This window comes from Ruditapes philippinarum, unplaced genomic scaffold, assembly GCF_026571515.1.
Source record: "Ruditapes philippinarum isolate M1 unplaced genomic scaffold, ASM2657151v2 ctg2449_1_1_1_1, whole genome shotgun sequence".
Lineage (NCBI taxonomy): Eukaryota > Metazoa > Mollusca > Bivalvia > Venerida > Veneridae > Ruditapes > Ruditapes philippinarum.
Genome location: NW_026852463.1, coordinates 93,601 through 110,166, shown reverse-complemented (window position 1 = coordinate 110,166; position 16,566 = coordinate 93,601). Strand labels below are relative to the sequence as shown.

At 30.9% G+C, this 16,566-nt stretch overlaps 1 protein-coding gene across 9 annotated transcripts in view; it reads left to right on the top strand.

The window, feature by feature from the left end:
* Nucleotides 1-12,043, top strand: part of LOC132713405 (focal adhesion kinase 1-like) — a 68,706-nt gene extending 56,663 nt beyond the window's left edge. For 5 of the 9 annotated variants that reach the window (XM_060695995.1, XM_060696033.1, XM_060696042.1 and 2 more), the window contains 16 exons: nt 241-294; nt 2,461-2,491; nt 2,876-2,931; nt 4,205-4,261; nt 4,556-4,585; nt 5,438-5,535; nt 6,434-6,518; nt 7,383-7,486; nt 8,156-8,271; nt 8,896-8,996; nt 9,267-9,356; nt 9,604-9,808; nt 10,038-10,111; nt 10,482-10,972; nt 11,253-11,396; nt 11,798-12,043. In XM_060695995.1, the coding sequence (XP_060551978.1) occupies nt 241-294; nt 2,461-2,491; nt 2,876-2,931; nt 4,205-4,261; nt 4,556-4,585; nt 5,438-5,535; nt 6,434-6,518; nt 7,383-7,486; nt 8,156-8,271; nt 8,896-8,996; nt 9,267-9,356; nt 9,604-9,808; nt 10,038-10,111; nt 10,482-10,972; nt 11,253-11,396; nt 11,798-12,028 (1,967 nt within the window). In that variant the 3' untranslated portion in view covers nt 12,029-12,043. The remainder of the gene's footprint in view (nt 1-240; nt 295-2,460; nt 2,492-2,875; nt 2,932-4,204; nt 4,262-4,555; nt 4,586-5,437; nt 5,536-6,433; nt 6,519-7,382; nt 7,487-8,155; nt 8,272-8,895; nt 8,997-9,266; nt 9,357-9,603; nt 9,809-10,037; nt 10,112-10,481; nt 10,973-11,252; nt 11,397-11,797) is intronic. The other 4 variants (XM_060696010.1, XM_060696001.1, XM_060696018.1 and 1 more) reach the window with 4 other exon arrangements.
* Nucleotides 12,044-16,566: the final 4,523 nt, after the last annotated feature.

The window sequence follows — 16,566 nt, the reverse complement described above, 5'->3', positions numbered from 1 at the left end:
CACCTATTTTCTTCATCAAGTGCAACTAGCGAAAAGATGTTGATTGTAATATATGTGTTAAAGATGACATGTAATGTGTTTACTTTTGACACTATATTAAAATCTTCACAAAAAATTGAGATGCATTAAATTTTGTTACTTTGGCATCGGCTTGATATGTTTGCAATAAAGACTGTTTAACATTGATATTGAAGTGGACAGTGTTTTCTAATAGTGTAATGTTTAATTTCTCCTCCAAAGTTTCTGGCAATGCAAAATCCCCTGTTATTGAGCTGAGAGAATCATCACCCAAAGGTTTGTTATGAGTGCATGTAAAATCCCTGGCACTACCTCAATTCAGGAACAGACAACTCTTGTTGGTTGGCTCTATGGTGCATGATCTCCCTTTGTTGATCACTCTTTTTAATGTTGTGTATGCTTCTCTACCAAAACAAAACTGTAAACTGTTCAATATTGTGGTTTGTCGCAACAAATTTAAACAATATATATCTGTGCGTAGTTACTATACTTACTATGTCTTGGTAAAAAGAGTTAGATATTTTAGAAAATAATCTGAATTAAGTATAAAGTAATGACATCAGATGCATGTGAGAGTACAGAGCAAAAAATTTATCCAATGTAAACAAGTTTGGTTTAATGTTTGGAAGGGTTGCATACACATTTCAAGTCCAACTGTTCATGGTTATAAAACTTGACTTGTAATTAAAAAAAGTATTTTGTCAGAAAATTTTTACTACTTTTTATAATTCCTGTAAAATGTAAAAGTATTATAACCATGTAACTATGACAACAGAATCTGTCTTGTGTTGGGACAAAGTTAAGTGTTGTTGTTGTTGTTTTCATATTTCAATCAGTATGGTACATAAGCACCCAGTTTCACTAATTTAACTTTCATGTTGTGTTGTTTATATTTATTCCTATATTAACACTCCCCATTTAAGACACTAACATATTGGAGTATGAATAGAACCTGATATTTCAAATGATTCTTCCATTTTATATTTTCATATAGTGTTAGTTTAATTGTAAAGTTATACATTTAAGATAATTTTAGACAGTTTTGTATTTTGTCTTTATTGTTTAGTAATTAGTAAAGTAAGCATGCTCAGTTTTAATTTTTTTATATAGTTTTTTACTAGTTGCACAAAGGGCAAAAGTTTTTCTTTGGTCACACATGTTCAGCACAATAAAATTATGTTATTGAAATACTATTCTTTGCTGTGTTTATACTGGTGCTTGAGTTTTGAATCATTGTTTAGAAATAAAAGGTATTGAGTCTGTTTGATTTTATTCTGCATCTACATAGTTAATTGTTGGGATTTTAATAGACAGTAATAAACCAGGCCTTTTTTAAAAATATATTCATGAACTTACTTCCATCATTAAATTTCATCCCTATTTTTGTCAACTTTACATCAGATATTTTATCAGTTGCAATTTAATGAATTGCATATTCAAAGAAGAGAAATATTAAAATGCTATGCTTAAAGGTTTTTTTTGTACTCACATCACATACTAGAATGTTAAAAATATATATTTTAGTGCAGTGTTTTGTTGTAATATATACTTTATTTGTACAATGAACATGTTTCAATGTAAAGATGAAAATACTAAACTGTTATATATTCATGTGATGTGTTTTTACTACATTTACCCAAGTCAAATACAGAATGATTTTTATAGTTATATATTTAAAACAATGTTCAATTGACTTTAGTTTTTGTTTCTGAATTATTGACATGCACTAAATGAAGTCTTTTCACTTACATATTCTTTTACAGCTTAATTCTACTTAAATTTGTCAAATTTGAGTGTTGATATATTTTGTAAATGTTTTTGCATTATGTTCTTGATAATACATGTGTATCAAAATACAAAACCTCCAAAACTGCTTTAAGTTGTGATGGAGATCTCTCCAAATTTGACCTGTGGTAGCATTTCACACCAAACTTTGCCCTGTTTGCTTTACTTGTTTGATGTAACAGTATATCAACCTACTTTTAGTTAACAAAAGAAGATGTTAAGATTTTTTTATACCAAAAGTTCGTAATAATTTTGTTTACATAATATATTTGAGAAAATAGCATTAACTCATTTGTTCACAAAAATTAATGGATTATTTCTTCCTTTTTGCTATGATAGAAGTTTCTGTAAATAAGTAAAACTATTAAAATACATTATGTTTCAGATGTCAGCATATGCTTGAATCCTTCCTATGGGTTGGGGGAACCTGCTAAACCAATTACTTTATGTATTACTATTCAGCAGTGTTTGATTTGTTTCAATGATACTTTTATTGAACTATTTACATAGTTCCAAGAGTTAAAATTGTATAGCGAGTTGATAAACAGTAGTCTTTAAAATGTTTGATTATTATATATTATGTTTGTTTTAGTTATATGAAGTTACTTTGTTACATGTCAAGTTGCATTATTGATAAAATATTTTATCTACTTTCAGAAGAAACAGTGCCTCCATCACCTAAGATCAGGTAAAATAAAATATTTCTTCTTGAATAATGTTTTCCATTGTAACTTCAGCAGTTTTAATGCCAATTGAAATTTGATGTTTTGGTGGCATTTAAGACAACAAATGTCATTTTGTGTAGTCATAGTTTCATGAACATTTAGAAATCTAAAAGAATGTTATTCTTTGAATTAAAAAAAAAGAAGATAAAAACGTTAGCATTTATTTCATTATGTTTAATTTAGATATGCATGTATTCTTATAATAGCTCAACTCTGGTCCATCTCCATACCTAATAATTGCCCAGGAATCAACTTCCTATATTTCTTTGTAGTATATAAGTAATAAAATTGATGAACAAATTTAAAATGAAGATATTTTTAACAGGTATATTTAATGTATATTTCAGCACAAATAAGAAAGATGGATTGAACAAGCTTGGGGAGCCACTTAGTCCTAATGAAAGTAAGTACATGTATATAACCACTGCTTACTGACTTACCTGCATTCCTGTGTTCTACTTCTTGACCTCGAGCATTTACATTTGTTGTGGTTTTCTTGTCTCCACTAACCTACAACAAAACAACATAGGTTATTGATTCTTACCATCTCATGATGTGTAATTGACTATTCAATATTATAACATCTGTAATCAACTGTAACCTACCTTGTGATTTGGTTTGACAGTAATAACTCTATATACATACACTAAATGATCTTCATGACTCTGCTGTTTAGGTTGCTGGTTAACATTTCTCACCCCATTCCATTTACAGTTTTAATTGAAGGTCCTATTCAGGATTGATTTTAAATTAAAGTTTGAAATAATTTAGAGCTATTTCTATCGAAGATAAGACAATACAGAAAAATAGTAAACAATATTTCTGGTAGTAACTCTTTAAAGTTATATTTTTCAACAAGACATTGTATGTGTTGTACAGACTTAAATTAGTGGTATATTTCAAAATGATAGCAGTACATTGACCATCATCTCTGCTAAACCTCTTCATTGTTGTCTAACTGGTTGATTACATTTTAAGAAGAAGTTTTTACCAATTTTGCCTTTAACCTTTATACTATGCCAAATCTGTTTAATGGGCTTGATGGTTTGTAATTGGACCTGTCCATCTGTAATTAAAAGGATTTTTATATCAAAATGATAAAATTAAGAAGCTGATAGTATAGACATAGTAGACAAGAGCAGGATAGGCAGGCTCTGTGCTGGTGACATAGGCAACTCTTTGTTACTGCTAAGGTCCAGAGATTGAAATAGTTTCATACAGACTTTACTTGTGTTGCCCCTTTGAGTGGTTCTGTTACAGTATAGGTTATTGTCTGATTGGGAACTGTAACTGTAACCCCCATGAACTTCTTGATGGACCTAGTTGTATGTTTCACTAATACATTTGATTGATATCTTTTGGCAATTTGTTTAGACTGTCTATATGTATATGTATTTGTTTAATTTTGGTTGTGGAATTAATTGGCTGAACATTTTGTACTTTGCTTCTTATTATGTTAATTCACTCATATATTTCTGTATATGTTGCAAGCTTTTAATATACATTGTATATACAATTATTATTATTATTTAACCTTCACCTAGATATACCAATTAAATTCTTTGTGAATAGAACATTTTAAAATTGCTTTCAAAATTCTAGTTCTGAAAACAATTGATAAAAGCAAGAAATGAAAATAAAAGTAAAGTACATCTAGTTTATGTATGATTTTTTAGGAATATCAGATTATGCAGAAATTGTCGAAGATGAGGGTGACTACAGCTCGCCTGATGGTAAATATGATTTCTGTTGCCAGGGTTACAAATTTATGAATAAAATTAATGAAAATCGACAGGAAAATTTTAACTAAATAATAGAAAAAATAGAATACAACAACAGAATATAAGTTTTCAATTTGTTATCCAAGAAAGAATAAAATTTTGCCTCAAGGTCAGAGGTCATGCAAAGGTCAAATGATTGTAATATATTTATAATGTTATAGTAATATTATCAAGTCAAAAAGAAAGTTTTGAGCTATCAATAACATGTTCTGACTGAAAAAAAAATCTTTCATAAAAAATTAATAGGACAAAAAAGAAAGGGGAAGAAAAAGAAAAGTGAGTTTGGCATGAGATTAGAGTGTAGATATAACTCAAGATCTGATTGAACTATAGATGTAACATGTCATTTGATTGGATAACGAGAGATCCCAAATAAAAATATATTGCATATCTACCTGAATGAATTTCTAATATTCTACTGAATGAAACAGAGCAATATTGTTGCCAATAGTTGAGAAATATTATTTCTGCTTTGTCAAAATAATTTTGAGGAAAGAAAGCATGGCAAAGTCAAATAGATTATAATCGCAAGAAGTAATGTTGCCGTCGATAGAGCATTTAACATTATTATTTTGTTATTTATTTCGCATTTAATTAGACTCAATTCTGCATGGAAGACTTCTAATATTTTGTTTTTATCGAATGTGTACTGGGAAATCCTTCCTTGTAGATTTTGAACATTATATTTGTGTGTATGCATGCTTGGTTATAAAGATACAGTATATATGTTTGCTGTCATGACCAAACATTTAATATTCAGTGTAATTTATATACATGTATACTAAATCTAACAAAGGTCATAGAATTAGCCCTGACCTCTGATGTATGCATGTTGAATGAAGATATATGTAACTTTACTATAAGTTACAAATGAATGTAAAATTTATAAAGTGTAAATATATCTTAGCATATCATTCAAGATATTAAATTTTAATGTAATTATTTTATAACAATCTGTATTTAAATTAATGATTATAAAAAGATAGTGTATATATATTGTTGGTTGTGGTAAAACTGGAATATATATGTTGTATTTTGTATAGGTAGATTTATATTTTGTACCCTTAAAGTAACTTTTATATTATTTTATGATCAGTTATATTGTATGTTTAATGATTTATTTTACAGCTAATGACTATGAGATACAAAGAGACAAGATTAAATTACTTGATATTCTTGGTAACGGCCAGTTTGGAGACGTCCATAAAGGTGTTTATAGAGAAAAGGTAAAACAAACAAAAAATCTTTACATAGATAAGTCTCCTATTATATAGTAAATTTATGAAAAAGAATTAACATTGATCATGCAGTCTAGAAAGCTTTTAAATGTTTGTAAAAAACAAAAACAAAATCGCTTTTGACCATTCAATTTATAAGGACATAAGTTATAAATCAGATATAAAACTACTGATGCAACAGGATGTTGGACTAGAGACAACACCTAAACAAATAATTAACTTCTTGTTGAAGTCATCTTGAAATCAAACATGTGAAAAATAAGTTGCGTTAATTTTAAGTGATAAATTCATAATAAATTCTTTATATTGTAATAAAACCCTCTTAAAATTGTAGTAACTATTATTTGTATAGTTTTATAAAGTTTCAAAGAAACAATAGTGATTTAAAGTAAAATAATGTTGTGCATTGTTGTAGAATAATGCACAATTTGAGTTCAAATGCATAGGAATATAATCTCGAAGACTGATAGGCCTGTGTGATAAAGTACGAAGCATTTGAACGGGAAAAAAGTGCATTATTATACTATAATGCATGAATATAATGATAATTAATATCTATTTCCATTCAAACATGCTTATAAAAAGAGAATTGATAAAAATGTTGAAATACATCGAGTGTAGAAGTAATTTTCCTGATGTTGTTTGGTTTATTGATGTCATATCTGATATCATATGACGTGTAGGCATTTCTTTTTTTTACGCTGTGCATATGTCTTGTAATAATGCACTCAATTCCCCTATCTTTTCAATGAGCATGTTAGAATATATTATGAAAATATAACAATAGTAATGTTATAAATAAGTTATATATGTAACCATGAAACAATGTTTATGTTAGTTACTATGAAACAAATGAATATTAACTTACGATAATATTTATGTACAGGATGGTAACGAGGTACCTGTTGCAGTGAAGACCTGTAAGGAGGATAATGAAGAATCTATGACAGAAAAATTCCTTGAAGAAGCTTGTGAGTTCTCTACTTACAAAATCTGATTTTATTGACATTATTGAGGCAAAGAAGGAAATTAAAACTAGTGCCGAAATTTTTTTGCATTATTGAGTTATCATAATTGAAATGAATTGATTGGAAAAAAATTGGGGTCATCTGAAATTTTGTGTTCTCTGCCCATAAAAGTGTGTTCAAATGTCTTGAAACAGACACAGTATTCCAGCAGTTATATTATCTCTCTACTAATCAAGTTATAGTAAGTTTGATGTACTTGTTAATCCAAATTAGAATAATAACAGTCTTGCAGATGTTACTTGAAAAACTTGTGTCCTTTGTAATGGTACTTTACACATTGCAAACTAAGCAACCTGTTTCATCTGGAATGAATCAGTTTTTGTACCAGTTTCATTATCCTCCCTAAAATATGAAATACAGGTCATCAACTAGAGTGTGTCACTCATGTGTGTTTACTATGGTGGAAACTATGATTAAATGTACCATTATGCATGAACAACTATCTCCATTGATAATTCTAGCTGACTAAATCTGCAAGGATTTTGTGCATGATTGTCCATTATTCTAACTAAAAATGAGAAGTACTGGTAGTTCTTTGCTTCAGACTTTATATGGAGGTTTTGCCCAGGCTGTGTATGCTTTATAGATAAATTATTTATGTTAGTTGTCATTGATGTTTGTACAAAAGCAGATGTCAGTTCAAATGAAAGAAAGGTTTATAATATGAGGTATTCTTTAAATTAATGTTTTAATACTATAAATAAAAGACAGGTCTTATTATTCATATTCAACTGTAAGACAAGGTTACTATTGCAGGTTGTAAAGTTATCCTGTCTGTACATTAAAGATGATAATTTTATATTACAGATATAATGCAGCAATTTGATCATCCTCATATAGTCAAACTTATAGGTATATGTTCTGCTGCTCGACCAGTATGGATCATTATGGAACTAGCTAGGCATGGTGAGGTAAGTAAACTACTGTATTGTAATTACAGTTTGAACTGGGATAAAACAAGGTTAACCCTTTACTTCTAATGATTTCTACAGTGTATTCAAAGTAAATCTCTAACCATGATTATTAATTTAAGTTTGGGCCTTCGTGGCTGAGTGGTTAAGGTTGTTGACTTCACACCACTTGCCCCTCACCGCTGTGGGTTTGAATCCTGACTGGAACTTTGGATTCTTTCACATGAGGGAGCTGTCCAGCTAGCTTACGGAACATCGTGGTTCTACTCAGGTGCCCGTTCGTGTCTGAAATAATGCATGTAAGTGCACCGGAGGTCTTGCTTTACTCCTCCACCAGTAAAGCTGGAACATTGCCATATGACCTATACTGTGTCGATGTGACGTAAAATCCAATCAAACCAACAAACAAATATAAATTTAAGTTATGTTTTTTCCTGTATAAATAATTTATTTCTGTTATTGTCTATTACACTGCAATATGTGATATGCCGGTAAATGTACCTAAATACATGTAAATAACTTAATTTTAAACACTAGAGCTTAACCCATTAAAACAAATGAACAAATTTTATAAATAGCTCTGATCTTTAAATTTGATGTAAATTTAATGTAAATGATAAAGTCCAAGGATATTTGATTCATTATAAATTGACGATATTTATGTTGCAGATGCGAGCATATTTACAGAACAATAAGCATCGGTTAGACCTGACCACACTGATCATGTATGCCTTCCAGCTTAGCACAGCTCTCTCATATCTTGAAAGTAAAAAGTTTGTTCATAGGTTAGTACTTCCTTAAATATTGTTTGATATAGGGAACCTATGAGATATTTGCTTTGTAAATATTCACACTGTTTTGCCATTGTCTGTTAAATGACTCATGATGTCGGCTGTTGTTTGATAAATGACTGTATATCAAACTTGAGTTTTGATATACTGAGTAGATACATTTATTGTACTAGTAATTGGTGTCAAAAAAGTCAACTATGTTGAACAACAAAGTTCAGTCTTCTAACAAGACACTACTGTTAAACGTTTTAACTCCACTTTTAAAAGAAAAGTGGGAGCTACTGTTATGACACACTCCTGCCATACCAGTTTAAGGTCAAATGGTGAAAGGTCAAAGTCATTTGAACCAGTAATTACTCATTATTATGACCTCAAATCTGGATCTGTGAATGAATGTTGATGGGTTATGCCTGCCACACCCATTTTCAGGTCAAGAGTCAAAGGTCAAAATCGATGTGACCTTTGATTTAAATTATTGCTTATAGTTAAATGTGTTTGTATCAGCAAGGGGCTAGTTATTCCTGATTTTAATTGACTCTTTTTGAAGGTAGAGTTTGATGTATGACTATAACTTTTATTGGATTGTTTTTATATAAGATAAATATTTTGTGTTTGTAGGGATATAGCAGCAAGGAATGTGCTAGTATCAGCCCATGACTGTGTTAAACTAGGAGATTTTGGTCTGTCTAGATGGGTGGAGGAACAAAGTTACTATAAAGGTTTGTCACAGAAATGATGAAGCAGTTTTATACTGTCCTTGTTAGTTAGACATTAATGTAACACTTAACATACATACATTGTTGTTTCATCATAATTGATCTTGATTTATTGTTGTTATTATAGAGTTTATGTTTCCTCATTGCATTGATTACATTAACTAGATTTCTTGTTAATTCATTTTAGTTTTGCAATTAAACAAGCATTTTAATGATTATGATAACAGTTTTTATTTAAATTCTTTCTGCATTCATTGACTGTATGTTTTTCAGCATCCAAAGGTAAACTACCGATAAAATGGATGGCTCCAGAATCTATCAACTTTAGGAGGTTTACCTCGGCAAGTGATGTTTGGATGTTTGGTAAGCTTTGTGTAAAGTACTCTATAAGAAGTAATGCATTATCTAGAAGTTCAAGATGACTTTGATATATGGTATAAAGGAATAATTCAAGTTCAGTAAAAAGACCCTTATAAGTATGACTGTGTTCTCATGGCAGAATTATTTATGAAATAAAAAAAGAAAGAAAAAAGAGAAGATATTGTGAAACAATTAATTGAAGAAAGTCAATACTTGTGCTGCGTGTATATTGTATAAGTATATTTTTCAGGTGTTTGTATATGGGAGATTTTGATGTACGGTATCAAGCCATTCCAAGGTGTGAAGAACAATGATGTGATAGGAAAGATAGAGAATGGGGAGAGGCTACCCCTACCCCCAGGATGTCCACCTTCCCTGTATAACCTCATGTGTGTATGTTGGTCATATGAACCTTCCAAGAGACCTTCATTTGCTGATCTGAAAACATGGCTTTAGTAAGTATAAAATTAATACATCAGTATTTTTTACTTGAATTATATGTACCCTATCAAGTTTTATTAAATATGGGTTATGTTTTATAGTAAGTTCAGTTCTGTTCTATGAACTACATAGATATGAAAATATATGTTTAAATTTTGTATACTTTAATTACAAAGTACCCTAGACAACTTGACCTTTTCTTGTTCTGACTTTTATAATGTATAATTTATGAAAATATTACAGTGAAATATTTGATGAGGAGAAATACAGACTGGAAGAGGAAATGCAGAGGGATAACAGGAGAGTTATATCCTGGGGTACGTAGTCCTATACATACCTTTACAGTTGATTACTGAAATACAATGTTACTTGTGGTTTTTTCCCAGAAACATCCAACTTTCATGATGTTTGCCCATTTTTTTTCTGCATTTGTTAAATTTGTAGATTGTCTGACTGTGTGTTTCTATGTGAATGAGGGTCCTTCATGACAGTAATGAAGTGTTTGTCTAATGAGTACAGTCTCACACCAAAAGAAAGCACTGCAGATAAAAAAAGCTCAAATGCATACTTTATTTTGCAATTTTTTTCTGTCACTTTTCAGTTCAAAATTTGGGATGAATTTGTATTGCACCATTTAATCTTCATATTTATTATTCATCATAATTAATGTTAAATTTTCCTTGCTAGGTTCCAATGGGTCAGAAGATGAACAGATCTTGCCACCACCTAAACCTGCCAGGCCACAATTCCCTAATATATCCCCAGCCACCTCTTCCAGAAATATTAGTCAACAGAGTATAGCCACTCCTCCAAATAATTGGAGCAACTCTTCCAATCTTCCAGTAGGGCAGAGTACCCCATGTGGGCCAAGCCCACAGCACCCAGTAGCAGGATCTCAAGCTGGCCCACCACCTTTACCTAGAGAGATTGATCTGTCACATTACTTTCCTTCATCCACTGGTTACACCCAAGTTAATCAGGTATCGAGAGGTTATAACCCTGCAGGTGTGTCGGCAGAAGGTTCACACTACAGTCAGGCCTCGGCAGCTGGACCAAGAGGTGGTACATTCCCTGGTAGGGCCATTGCCAGGAATCCCCAGGAATTATCTGAGATGGTAGGGGCAAGTGGAACTCAAACCAGGGGTTTCCAGAGTAATAGGCAACTTTATCAAGATCAGGTAATAACTTATGATTAGAAGAGGTAATGTTTAATAAGGCCAGTTTTCAAATAAATTATATAGCATTCATGACAGAAAAATGAGTTCCATTTTATCTATGAAAGAAAATGTTAACATTCAGTCCAAAAAGTCCCTGTCTAAGATCTTTTTAGAGGCCCTTTTTTACAAAATCTTTATATAATTTATACATTAACATTGTAAGTATGTACTCGTATCATATAGGAATGGTAATGATTATCCCACTAATTGTAATGGTATACATTATTTACTATATAACTAGGCTCTTGACTTCCGAGAACCATTGCCGGTGAATAATCATGTTACTAAGGATTTAGAGCCGGAGGAGATAGCAGAACGGTTACGGATACAACAAATGGAATCAGAGAAAGATGCTGAGTGGCTTATCTCAGAAGAGAGAAATCTTGTAAGTGATGTACAAAGCGTAATATACAGTTATGCCCCTTAAAATGATAAAATTATACTCTTGTTAATTATCCAAAAGACATAACAGACTTACATTTAACCATATTTCAAAAAAGTTAAAAAAATCTTATTCAGACAGAGTTTTAAGGTTTTATATGAGGAGTTGACCGCCTACAAATAATTGTTTAAATCATGACTACCTCACATTAACCTTGCCCTGGGGAACAAAGTTTTATGTAGAAATATATAAAACTAATAAGTGAAGTTTAATATTCTAAGTTTGATGTTACACTTACACTTTTTTATATAAGCTGGACAAAACATACAAAAAACAGCCATATAGAAGCAATAAACAAAGAATATTTGCAATATTTAAATTTGAGCTTAATTTCTTTGATGTAGAAACGAGATATTCCACGCCCACAACCAGCTGCAGGCCCGCCTCCAACTACCCACAATCCCTTACATATTGTTGAAGAAGGTGACATTGTAAAAGAGAACACACCTCCTAATACTCTTAGACAGACAGAAATTAGACCAACAGTTACAAGAACTACATCTGTCAACTCTAGAATGTCCAGTACAAGTAAGTTTACTTTACAATTTAAACATTATATTTGTATCTCCATCTGAATTATGTAAAATACAGTTCTGTTTTGTTATAACAATTTTATTTTGCAAAATATGAAACTGACACATATGCGCAATCCTACTAATGAAGATGTTGTCAGGTTTCTTTACATAGGGAAAAAATATTTTGTCAGTGATTCAAATTTTGGGCAATTTATTATTTATTGCAAGAGGATATTTGATTTGCATTCTTATTAAAAAAATAAGAAATTTCAAATAGTTTTACAAGCATGGCTCTGATTAACGATATTGGGCGTGTTTTTCTAGAAAGTAATTTGTGGTACATATTCTAGGAAAATATATTTCTTATGATAAAACAAAGAGCTTTGTTAAATGGCATGAATCACATGTCATTTACAAAAGTTTGTAGTTCCTAACCAGTGATTGCCATGAAATAAAGTAGTATTTTATGATGTATATTGTTTATAATTTTAATGTTTTATATTATATAATTTTAGTGTAGAATAGCATACTATAAGACATCCCAATCCACACAAAAATCGAAATACACATGTATTTCTCTTAATTTTAAAAAACATGATAAAATTTAAAATTAAAAAACAACCAAAAAGCACCTTTCTTTCTATTATGAAAGTTTTGTCAAGAACAACTGTGGCTTATATCATTTATTCCATCATTCTGTTAAATTACATTTTAACTTTCCTGTAAATGTGTTAAATCATACCACCCAAAATAATATTTAGATTGTAAAGCATTCATTTTCGTTTGTTTTAGGACAAGTTGATTCACTGAATTTCTTAACTACAATTTTATGAGGTACAACAATATTTGACATTATTACTGTTTTGTGCCAGACATGTTAAATACAAACAGTTATGAAATATTATCTGCTTGAAATTTTAGCCATTCCAGTCCATTCCAAGTACCCCAACAATGACAAAAGAAAGTTTAGATCGTAGTAATGATGGTGTGTATGAGAGTACAACAGCTGTTGTCAGATCTGTGATGTCATTAACACAAAAAGCTCCCTCATCACGGGCCGACGAACTTGTTGATCTTATCAAGGTATGATTACAAATTGAATTTTACCAGTAACTGGACTCTAGTGCTTACTTGTGCACCAGGGCATCTGAAGTCTTCTACATCAGTAAGCCTGGACAGTTGCTATACATTCTATATAGTGTATGTGCAACAAACTTAAAACCCCCAAAATAAACTGGTAAATTTCTTGCAGTTAATAGGTCCCTACTCTGTAAACAAATTTGTCAAATATGTTGTGGTGAATCAGGGATCTTTCAATAGATGCTTTTGTTGAACTTATCTTTCTAGCACTTTAGCAAAGTAAAGCAATAAATTGAAAGGTTATCTTCATGTTTTACAAATCTTAGTGTTTAAGAAACAATTTGAAATCAGTAGATATTTTTGTCTTAACTCCAAAGTTTAGCATATGAAATGTTGTTTTTCTCTGTAAATCCTCCAGTCTATATAAATGTTCGGCTGAAGTGATATTTGTGTTCATTAATTTGTTATTAAGAAAAAGTTGTGAACAGTGTAAACTTAAGCTGGTATGTTAAATTTATTTCTCTTTTTTCCAGGCTGTTGGACTAGAGTTACGTGGACTCTTAGCTAGTGTAGATGACTACTCCAAAAATTTTCCCCAGATCAATTTAAGGAAGTAAAAATAAAATTTTAATTTAAAATTGTTTTTTTTTAAAAAGAAAACTATGAAAAAAATTGAAACCCCTGTTCTTGGAAGGTTTTTAATTTCAAAATTTCACAGAGGGGTTTTATCAGACCCCATGCTTCGATTTTTGGGGATTTTTAAATAGCAAAAATATCATAAATGGTCTGAATTCACAGAAAAATTAAATATTTATTTTTTGTTCAGTAACAGGATATGAGTGTTCCAAGGACAGAATTTTCCTGAAGCAAAAGACAGATGTTTATTGTTGTTGTTATGCTAAAGTAAACAACAGTTGTTTTATTTTTCAGAAGATAGAAATGTCCCAGAAGGTATTGAGTACAGATATGGGGAATTTGATCAGTGCAATGAAGTTAGCGCAGCATTACAGTTCTACAGCAATGGATGGAGAGTATAGGAAAAATATGCTTAAAGCCGCACATGTTATTGCAATGGACTCTAAAAATCTTCTTGATGCTGTAGATAATTGAGAAAATTTCATTTTTCTCAAAAAAAATAAACCCAAGATGATCAAAATAGAAAAAATTAAAAAATTTGGGTGCTTTATTTGAAAAAAATTTTAAAAAATTAAAAAACGAGCATAACGGGGGTCCCTTTGTACTAAAAAAGGGGATAGATGACTGAAGGGGCCGGGACAGCTTTTAAAGGAAAATTTCCCTTTCCCACAAAAAATTAACACCGCAAAAAAAGAGGGCCTTTTAAAAACTGACTTGTTTTCCCACAGGGGGTTACAAAAATTTAAGATTAGGGGGCCCATTTTTTGTTGGGTAAAACCCTTTTATATTTTTTAGTGTATTTTTTTTACAACCCCGAAGACCCTCCCATAAAAAAATAAAGTTCAAAACCCTTGCAGGGAAAATTTTTGTTAAAAAAGCCCGCTTAAAAAATAAAGTAAACCTTTTTTGAACTCTTTGGGGGGTTTTTTCTTTTGGGTTCTGTCCCTTTTTAAATGGGACAAAAGAGTTTCCTGCCATAAATTTTGACAATGAAAAAAAAAATAATTTTTTAATTTAATGTTTTTAAACAGAGTTTGAAGGAAATTTTTTTACTTTAGAATTTTGGGGCAATTTTTTAAAAAAAAAAAATTTTTTAAAATTTTTTTGGATTAACCAGTTTTCCCTAAAATTTTTTGGCTATTGGAAAGGAAAAATAGTGTTTTAAAAAGGTTTTCAATTTTTACTTTAAAAATTTACTGTGTTTAAACATTGGGGAACTTTTGAACTTTAATTTGGGTTAGACGGGAAAATTTAATGAAAGATAGATTAAATGTTAAAAATTTTTTTATTGTCATTATGAGTTTTTCGGGTTTTAAGGGAAAATTTTGTATTTTAGGGAATATTTAAATCTCAGAAATTTTAACTTTTATTTAGTTTTACACAGATAAATTTTTAATTTTTTAAACGGGTTTGGTTTTTTTTTTTTAGTTGGACAGAAAAATTTTTTTAAAACCAAAAAGTTTTTTTTCCTGCTTTCCCCCTTACAATCAACTATACTACATAAATACATGGGGGAAAAAAAAGCGAGGAAAAATTGGGAATTAAATGGTTTATTTTTTTTTTAAAGCTATGAGCAATGCTTCAGGGGTTGAGCTTTGTGTTTCCAACCCTGTTTTTTCCGGGCCCCTCGTCGTTGCGGCGTGCGTCGTGGCGTCTTTTCAATTTTTCATATAAAAAACTCCTCTAAAACCCCAAATGACTGCATTAAAAACCAAATTTTTAACAGAAAGGGAATTCCTTGGGTTGCCCCCTTTCAAAGTTTTTCCAAAGGGTTTCCCGGGGGGTTTTGTTGCATATGTAGGTACAGGGCCAAAAAAAGGGATTTCAAAAAAAAAATTAAAAAATCTTTTTGTCTGAAAGAAAAAAGGGGGGCCAAAAAGCTTTGTTTTTTGGTTTTTTTTTGCTATTCATCTATGGTCCTCTCCCAAATTGTTTAAAAATTTTGTCCCTGTGCAAAATTGGCCCCCGCCCCGGGGGGGTATGGGTTTTTCCCCTTATTGTCTAATAGGTAAATCTAAAAAATCTTTTTCTCTGATTGGAAAGGCTACGTTGATATTTGGCATGAAACTTGTGTAGTAGATCTATAAAGATTGTTCAAATAATGGCCTGGGGTCAAAATTGGGCCCCGGCCCTGGGGGGTCATTGTTTTTCTTTAATAATATATAAAAACTTAAAAAATCTTCGGCTAAAATAAAGGGCCCTAGGCTTTGGATTTTGGTAATATGGTATCATCTATGGGTCCTCTCCCAAAATTGTTCAAATTTTGTCCCATGTCAAAAATTGGCCCCCCCGGGGGGTCTAGGTTTTTCCTTTGTGTTTATAAAATCTAAAAAAATTTCTCTCTGTTTTGGGCAAGGCTACGATTAGATATTTGGCATGAAACATTGTGTAGTAGCCTCTACAGATTGTTGAAATAATGGCCCTAGGGTAAAAATTGGGCCCGTCCCGGGGGGGTTTCATAGTTTCAAAATATGTAAAAGTAAAAAAAAAAAAATTTCTTCTAAATTTGGAAAGGGGAAAAAAAAATTTTTGGCAAAAATATTGTGTGTTTAAACTCTCCAAAGATTGTTCAAAAAATGGCCCCTGGGGTCAAATTGGCCCCGCCTGGGGGGTTTTGTTTTGTTTTAATTAGTGAAAACTTGAAAAATCTTTATGGTCTAAAAAGTAAAGGGCCCTGGGCTTTGATATTGGCCTTTGGGTTCACTATAGTCCAAACCAAAGTTGTTAAAAATTTTGTTCTAAAAATTAAAATCGGCCCCGCCCTGGGGGTCATTAAATTTTCCCTATATGTATATAGTAAAAAACTTAAAAAATCTTCTTTTTTAAAAAAAAACCCAAAGAAGCTAGAGCTAAATTTTAGCATTAAAACAATCTTCTAATGG